Source organism: Pieris napi, chromosome 6, assembly GCF_905475465.1.
Source record: "Pieris napi chromosome 6, ilPieNapi1.2, whole genome shotgun sequence".
In the NCBI taxonomy this organism is placed as follows: Eukaryota; Metazoa; Arthropoda; class Insecta; order Lepidoptera; family Pieridae; genus Pieris; species Pieris napi.
Genome location: NC_062239.1, coordinates 11,603,156 through 11,611,556, shown reverse-complemented (window position 1 = coordinate 11,611,556; position 8,401 = coordinate 11,603,156). Strand labels below are relative to the sequence as shown.

Sequence of the window (8,401 nt, the reverse complement as noted above, 5' to 3'; positions counted from 1 at the left end):
AAACCAAACAAATATTAATACTCGAATCAAAATAAGATAAAATTGAGAAGCCTGATTTGAAATAAAACAATAGATTTATAAAAATTACGCTGACTTAAAATACCTGTTTCCATTATTTACCTATGTATGTATGTGGTCAGTTCTCAAATCTCAATAATTGGTACTGAACCGATCATATCGATATGATATGAGTTTTGGAGTAATTAATTAGTGATTAAAATTATTATACTCAAATATTATCCGATTCCAACAATCATGTATTTACAGGTCAAACATATAAAACTATACATTCTAATTTTAACATCGAACCAAAAACAATCGTAGTTAAAGATAATTTATATTAGTGTTCTGACAGTATATCGTCTATCTGTATCAAATAGACAATGACGTTAATACGTTTTGAATTATGTGTCAGCGTTGTGTCAACTTCGACTATGTCATCTTGATCCATTTTCGTTTAGTTTATGGCTTCCTGTCAGTCTTCAACAAATAATCTGAATTTCGTATCCTCCCTTTTTTCTTTTATTGTGTAGTTTTTCACAGAAAATGTCTTCTAAAAGTGAAAAAGATCGAGCTAAACAGATCCAGGATCGATGTCAGAACATTCTAATCCAAATGTTAAAAGATGAGGACAATAAATATTGTGTAGATTGTGACGCTAAGGGTGAGGAAATCTTTTTTTCTCTTTTTATTTTTACAATTTAATAGTTCAACCAACAAGTTTTAGGCGAGATTTGAGCTTCAATTTTGAAAGTAAATTTAAAATGACATATTCGTCATAAATGCTGTTGTAATCTCTCAGGGCCTTTGAACTAAGAAAATACTGACTCATAATTCCTGCTATATTCAACTCCCTATTAACACTTTTAAATTAATTATTTACCAACACTATTATTTTTTACAAAAAAAATGTTGATTGTAATGACAAAATATCGTTTTCTATCCTTGAACATTGTTAAATTACTTAGCCCAATTTCACGTCCAGGTACACTAATTTACTATGTAACATCTGATACCAATGTGTAAGGTTAATTGACTGTTCAATAATGTCTTAAATGACTCACAGGAGGAAACCAACTATCTACATTTGATCTGAACATTCCTTAATTATATCACTAAGCATACTAGAATAACCTGCAACATTTTTAAATGTGTTTAAAAAAGTTTTGATACCTCCGAATGTATATCTGGTTAGATTATTATTACATTAATCTTTAGAAAAAATAAGATCAGGCTTCTATAAAAATCAAATTATGAAAGATCTATTACCTAATTTTCTATCAATTAATACCTGAAAGAATGATCTTATTAGACAATATGTATAGTGATGTAAAAAGGTCTGCATTCATAAATGTTGTTACTCAAATTTCATGATGTATGCTAAGAGGTAGCAATTACATATAATACTAATACTATTCTCACTCTCAAATGTATACAATACTGTTTTTGATATCTTAATTTCATTATCATAGCAATAAAGATAAAATATTGTGTGTAATAATATTGTGTCTACACTATAAAAATGTTAAAATGTTACTGCTCTTTATTCTTAATTCTTTTGTATTATTTTATTATATAAATCCATTCTAATCTATGATGTATTTCATTAGGTCTGATATAATAAGTCATTTTACATGCTATTTTTATTGTAAATTGTAAAACCTTTAAATGGTAAAAGGTATACAAATAAGCATAATTAAAACAAAATGATTAACTTGATGAAGGTCATGATAGTTTATATTACAAAATATTATTGAAGGTAGATTTTGAAATAAAACCATCATGTATAAAATTATTCAATGGCCTATTAGTATTGAAACAAGAACTTCCATATATGTATTCCAATTCCAAAGCACTCACAACAATGATGGGAATTCTTTACCCTCAGTTTTATAATTATACTGGGAATTATCTCTTACTTACTCATATATTGCCTTATAGGGCTGATATAAATTATTCATTACTTAAACAAATTCCTTAATTATAGTTCACTTAAGTAACTAAAATCTGATGAATATATTGTACAAACTAGTACTACCATCTTAATATATATATTTCTTGTGTGCGTGTGTATGTGACTGAACTCCTCCTAAACGACTGGACCAATTTTGATGAAATTTTTTGTGTGTCTTCAAGGGGATCTGGGAATGGTTTAGATTCACAAATCAGCCCGCCAGATGTTAAGGGTAGTCCACCCCTAAATTTTTATTTTTATTTTTTAGACAAAATTTTTAATTTCTATTTTTTTATGATACAGCATTAAAAAATACATACAACCCCTAACTTTCACCCCTCTACGATCAACCCCTATTTTTTTATTATAAATGATATACATGGCGAAACGACGTTTGCCGGATCAGCTAGTTATTTTATAAATGTATCATGTAGGTGTTTTTGGAATTCAAAGTTTTTTTAGACAACATTTTTTTGATGACAGGACCACGTTGGGCATCATGGAACCTAGGTATATTCCTATGCATAAGGTGTGCTGGTATCCATCGTAACCTGGGTGTTCATATATCCAAGGTGAAGAGTGTCAATTTGGACTCATGGACACCAGAACAAGTGGTTAGTTATTGCTTTAATTATATAACAACCTAACATCTTTGGCTCCCTTATATTATTTTATCTTTTATAGTTTTGATTATGTTTAAATTGAATTTTCTAAACCACTGTATTTTGATGCTCTTTAAGTAAAGAGCTTATAGCAAGCAAGCAAATGGGATGCAGACAAATTCCCAAATTTACTAAGCCAAAATTTAAAAACTTTTGTGTAGATGTGCTTTAAGGGGGCGTGCATAAATTACGTGAGGTGTTTTTTTTAATTTTCTGGACTGGTCCCCCCCTGGTGAGATGTCGTGAGATTTTATTCAACCCCCTCCCCCAACCCCCAATCTCACGTGAGATTATTCAAAATGTGGGTTTCTTACGTAAACGCGTTGGATTGTTATTGTAAAAAGAAAGAAAAAATTGCTTCGTGCTTTTATTTACGACTAAAACAAAATAAGTGAAATGTTGAGCGTTTAGGTATGGGGTTAGCGGAAAGTTGCAGAGATGACCTTTAGGGTCAAACGTTTTCCTAATTTTTTTTTCAATCAGAAAAAAATTGCGTGATATTTGCCGAGACCCCCCTATCTTCAACGTAAGATTAAATGAGATTTGACTCGACCCCCTCCCCCCCTTAAACACCTCACATAATTTATGGACGCCCCCTAATAATAATCCAGGTATCACTGCAACAAATGGGCAATTCTCGTGCAAGAGCAGTATACGAAGCAAATCTGCCGGACTCCTTTAGACGGCCACAAAATGACTCTTCACTTGAGTCATTCATACGGGCCAAATACGAACAGAAGAAATACATTGCTAAGGAATGGGTGCCACCACAACTTCCTAAAGTGAATTGGTAAGAGATAGTTGTTTTATTGTAGTTAGCACTATCAAACCAGAAGGTCATATTACACAATATATGGTTTCTGCAATGGCTGAAAACGTGACGAAATATTGAGTCATAAAAAATTAATTTCATTATTATGACTCAATATACATATCTTACTTAGTCTATATTTTAGATGTAACTAATAATGGTTTCACTCTGTAATAACATCTTACATTGATGTTTGTGCCAGTTTTATTTCAATTATGTATTTAATTTTATGGTAATATGTAGTTACAAACATTTATAGCTGAAAAATTATTGATTAAGGAAATAATTGTATTAAGACCCCAGTAAAGCTGTTAGACAATACTGTTTTTACATGATTTTGATTGAAAATAGTTAGGCTTCTATAACTTTAAAACAAGAACAATTATTGTTTGCCGAAATCGAGCCCATTACATACGAGTCACAGATGCTTTTGTAGTATGTCAGTGCATAAAAATTAAAAATAATCTTTTATGTCTATATATTTTTTATTTAAAATTAATTATTATACATATTATAAAAAATAGTATTAATTTGTATTGTATTGTTAACTAATGTCTTATAAATAAAATTTTATTTATAGGGATAAAGAGATAGATGAAGAAATAGATAGGCAAAAGAGGAAAAAGAAAGCGACCACTTCCTCTCTGGGACCATTGCCCGCGCCATCTGTTGATAAAAAATATAACGTAAGGAAAACTATATATTTTTCTAACCTTTATTAAATCGTGATAATAATCTAATATATAAAATTCTCGTATCTCGGTGTTTGTAGTTAAACTCTTCCGAAACGGCTTGACCGATTCTCATGAAATTTTGTGTGCATATTGGGTATGTCTGAGAATCGAACATCCATTTTTCATCCCCTTAAATGTTTAGGGGATTCCACCCCTAAATCATTGTTTTTTTTAATTTTTAGATTATTTCATTTTTAATTTTTTTATGATACAGCATTAAAAAATACATACTACCCCTAATTTTCACCCCTCTACGATCAACCCCTATTTGTTTTTATAAATGATTTTTATGAATGACATTTGCCAGGTCAGCTAGTTATTCATATAATAGTTACAAAAAACTAAGTCATAATTATTGAATTTCAGAAATCGGACGTTATCCCCAGTATACCGAAACCCAAATCGTCAGTCAGTCCCAAATTGAGTAGAAATACACCAGTTGAAACCAAACCGAGTAATGGTGCAGCTGATCTGCTGGGATTGGACACTGCCATGCCCTCGACCAAACCAGAGCAGAAGTCTACTAACGATGATATTTTCTCAAGTTTCTTCTCGGCACCAGAAAAACCGGCTGAGGTATGTTTTATTATAATTATTTTGTTAAAAATAATTGAATAAAATGACAAATATAAGTTACAAAATCTGGTATCACCTTTGCCGCGCTGCAAATTTTTTGTGTGTATTACCATATGCATATGTCACTTAATTTAAAAAAAAACATCTTCCGAATAAGGGAGTGTTCAAGTATTACGTCACACAATTTTTGGAGATTGTTGACCCCCCCCCATGTAACGCGCCGTAACGTTTTTCTGTACCCAAGTATAGTGACTAGTGACTCCTTATACCTAAAAGTTACCATTATGTGGTGTAAAGTACTGGAAGTCGAAAATAATGTTAACAATAACGCGTAATTCAAGCCCCCGCCCCGCATCGTAACGTTTTACGTATTTTAAATGGACCCCCCCCCCAAATTCGTTACGTAATACTTGAACGCTCCCTAAGTAGCATTTTACGCAAAGTATATTAATTATGAAAAACGTAAAATACTTTATTCAGACCTCTCAGATTAAAGTCCTTTAAAATTAAGAGTAAATAGGCTTTACAGCAATCTGTAACGGGTTGGAATTAATAATAATTGTTACATTAGTATGTTTTCTTCGAAATATATGACACTCTTATAAAGAGCAATATCCAATTTCAGGTACCGCAAGAACAAAAATCAGATTTGAAAACAGAAGAAGAAAATTTCTTCAAACAATCTGCACCTACTGAGAAAGAAAAGTCTAAACTTACTAAGGATAGCATATTAGCGTTATACAGTCAAACACCTATGAACCAGTTTAATCCAGTACCTCAAATGCAACAGATTCCAGGTCAACAAATGCAACAGATTACAGGTCAACAAATGCAACAAATGCCAGGTCAACAAATGCAACATATGCCAAGCCAACAACTACCCGGGCATCAACTACCCGGTCAACAACTACACGGGCAACAACTACCCGGTCAACAACTACACGGGCAACAACTACCGGGGCAACAACTACCTGGACAACAAATAACAGGCCAACAAGCTCCTGGCCAGTTCTATCAGCCATATATGATGAATGGTATGCAAATGAACCAATTCCAACCAGCTAGCCAATTTCAGTATCAAATGCCACCGCAGCCACAGTTCCAGACGCAGCCAAACTTTTTCAACCAGCCCCTTTCGCAACAGTTTGGCAATCTTAATTTAGGTCAAGGTTTCCCAAACGCATTTCCTAACCCCAATGTTGCCAGTAATTCGACGTGGCAATAATAAAAATAGTTTTTTTTTTAAATGGCAATACTTTTTGAACATGGCGTTTTGGGCGATTAAAGTAGCATGGCGTCTCCCGATTTAGACAATATGTTTAAACATTAAAAAAATACAAGATTAGGGCATTGTTACACATTATAGTCTTAATTCTGTTTATTCATGTTTAGTTACAACATTGCGCAAACTTATTTTCGAGTTAGTTGGGAGATTCCGTTAGGTTTTAGTTCGGTCAAATCGCACATACGCCTTGAGACATTTCGTTAATCATAGACAATAATTTCATTCAATAGATAGAAAATGTAATCTAGTTGCCTTCGGGCAGATTAAAATTATTTCATAAAAATGCAGTCCTACTTGTTCAGTATGAGACGACAATGTTGAAATGCCAATAATACAGACATTCCTTTTTGCTAAATATATGAGTATAATACTAAATTATTGGATGACCGTTGAAACTTGTCATCAAATTTAAATTCTAAATTTTTTTGCCTACCGCCATAATGAAACAAAACAATATCACCATTTCTAAAGTACTGGTAACTGCTATATAATTGGGTATAGAAGGGGAGTAGTCTTTGACATCAAATGATGTATGCCCAACCCCGTAACATCTTGCCAAGTTTAACAGTTTGACATCTACTGAAGAGAAAGGAGTGTGTATAACTGAGTATATTGTTAAATGTTCCTCTGGGATTGCTACATACTGTTTGTTCATATATACGTCAGAAGTAGCACATTGAAATGCCTGTTTTGATGTCTTCAACTAGGTAAGCCGACTAATTCCTAAATTGTCACTACTGTCAAAATATATGAACAACCGTATTGGGTACTTTTAGGCGTATTTTTGGGGAGTCTAGCGTGATAAGCATACTTGACATTGCTGCTTAAAACTACATCAAGTCATGTCTTCTAGTTTAAGGTGTGTCGTAAATTGTTTTAGTAGAGAATTTATTTTTTTAAAGCACTTTTTTTCTACATTCATTATTTACACGATTATTTTTGTTTTAAAATTATTCTTATATTCGTGGTTTAGCATATAAGTTTTCCTGAAAAAGATATTGTGCCCATAAGTATTTATTATCATGAACGTTGCATTTTGGTGCTGTCAACTTTTTTTCTAATGTTGTTTTTAAGTCATGTAAGAAATCGAAGAGTTAATAAACTGTTGGTCTTATAAAGTAGATGATTTCGCATTGTTATCTTTTAGTTTCTCTTATAATATTATTTCTTATAATTCATAGACAAGATCTTGTGAATACTGTGATTATCCATCTCAAGATATCATTTCATGCTTACTAATTCAATAATATATATATATACTCTAGTATTGGTCACATTAAAATTACTAAAATGAAATAATATTGTGTACGTCGGCTTTCGCTGTTTCAGAAAAAAACACTATGATAAAGTTATCGAAAACCTGCAATATTTTGAGAATATTTTCCATATTATGTTAATTTTTATTTCACTAATCTTGTAGATAAAACATTATCGTTGTTTGAGGACCTTACCTAATTTGAAATATGTGGGTTTGTTATTTTATTTACGATTAAAATTTACTTTTAAGCTAACAAATTATGCACTATTATATTTCACATCCTTTCAAGAGACAATAAACACGTTGCTTGGGAGCGAGAACTTACAATATTAAGTACTTAATACCTAAGTGTGGTATATCCCCTTGTTTATAAACGTACAATAAACCTCTTCAAATATTTGCCTTTACCCTCGCGTCATTTTGCCATGAAATAAACTGTATAAAATATTATTTAGCTATAACGGCTTAAAGTACGTTTATGAACAAGACTGGTGACAGGGAGCTGATGTGTGCCGTGCCTGGCGTTTTTTTGTTTTAATAAAAACGTTGATATAATTGTAACAAGACTGTCTGTCATATTGGCAAGATTTGTCTCGGAAATTGTACTTTTGGTTTTTAAATAAATACATAATATTGTCCTCAATGTGTAAATTTTAATTAATTCTTCCTAGTTCCTTTGACATTTTTGGAAATTATTGACAAAACCCCCCCCATGTAACGCGCCGTAACGTTTTTCTAATAGTTTACTATTGGGTACAACGTTTTGTGACCACCCAGTGACTCTTTATACCTAAAAGTTACCATTGTGTGTAAAGTACTGGAAAGTCGAAAATAAAATTAACAATCACGCGTAATTGAATCTCCGCCCCGCATCGTAACGTTTTACAAATAGAAATTCGTTACGTAATACTTGAACGCTCCCTTATGTTTTAATCAGAATTATTATTATATTGGATGATAATATACCCACCTACCAATAAACCTAGCTAAATACGAGTGGATTCCTATAAAATGTTTTTTATTAACCTATATTTTCTTTTCTGATAATTAATAAAATCAAAATGGATCCTTTACATAGGACAAGTCAACAACTTATAAAGTGTAAATTTTTCAAAATGATG

At 31.9% G+C, this 8,401-nt stretch overlaps 1 protein-coding gene across 3 annotated transcripts; it reads left to right on the top strand.

Annotated features, from left to right (window-relative positions):
- Nucleotides 1-449: 449 nt before the first annotated feature.
- Nucleotides 450-7,923, top strand: LOC125050720 (stromal membrane-associated protein 1). Of its 3 annotated transcripts, none has more exons than XM_047650762.1 (7): nt 450-664; nt 2,438-2,568; nt 3,228-3,406; nt 4,008-4,113; nt 4,528-4,737; nt 5,363-5,542; nt 5,576-7,923. In XM_047650762.1, the coding sequence occupies exons 1-7, from the start codon at nt 547-549 to the stop codon at nt 5,960-5,962; spliced, it is 1,311 nt and encodes a 436-aa protein (XP_047506718.1). In that variant the 5' UTR covers nt 450-546; the 3' UTR covers nt 5,963-7,923. The 3 variants fall into 3 exon arrangements, with proteins under 3 accessions (XP_047506718.1, XP_047506717.1, XP_047506715.1); XM_047650761.1 differs by having other exon boundaries at nt 5,363-5,619; nt 5,650-7,923; XM_047650759.1 differs by having other exon boundaries at nt 5,363-7,923.
- Nucleotides 7,924-8,401: the final 478 nt, after the last annotated feature.

What these genes read in the sequence shown, in the direction of transcription:
- LOC125050720 (XM_047650759.1), top strand. Translation starts at nt 547, where the DNA reads ATGTCTTCTAAAAGTGAAAAAGATCGAGCTAAACAGATCCAGGATCGA. An exon ending in TGTAGATTGTGACGCTAAGG is followed by an intron (nt 665 to 2,437) that starts GTGAGGAAATCT and finishes TTTTGATGACAG; the next exon opens with GACCACGTTGGGCATCATGG. An exon ending in CAACTTCCTAAAGTGAATTG is followed by an intron (nt 3,407 to 4,007) that starts GTAAGAGATAGT and finishes TTTTATTTATAG; the next exon opens with GGATAAAGAGATAGATGAAG.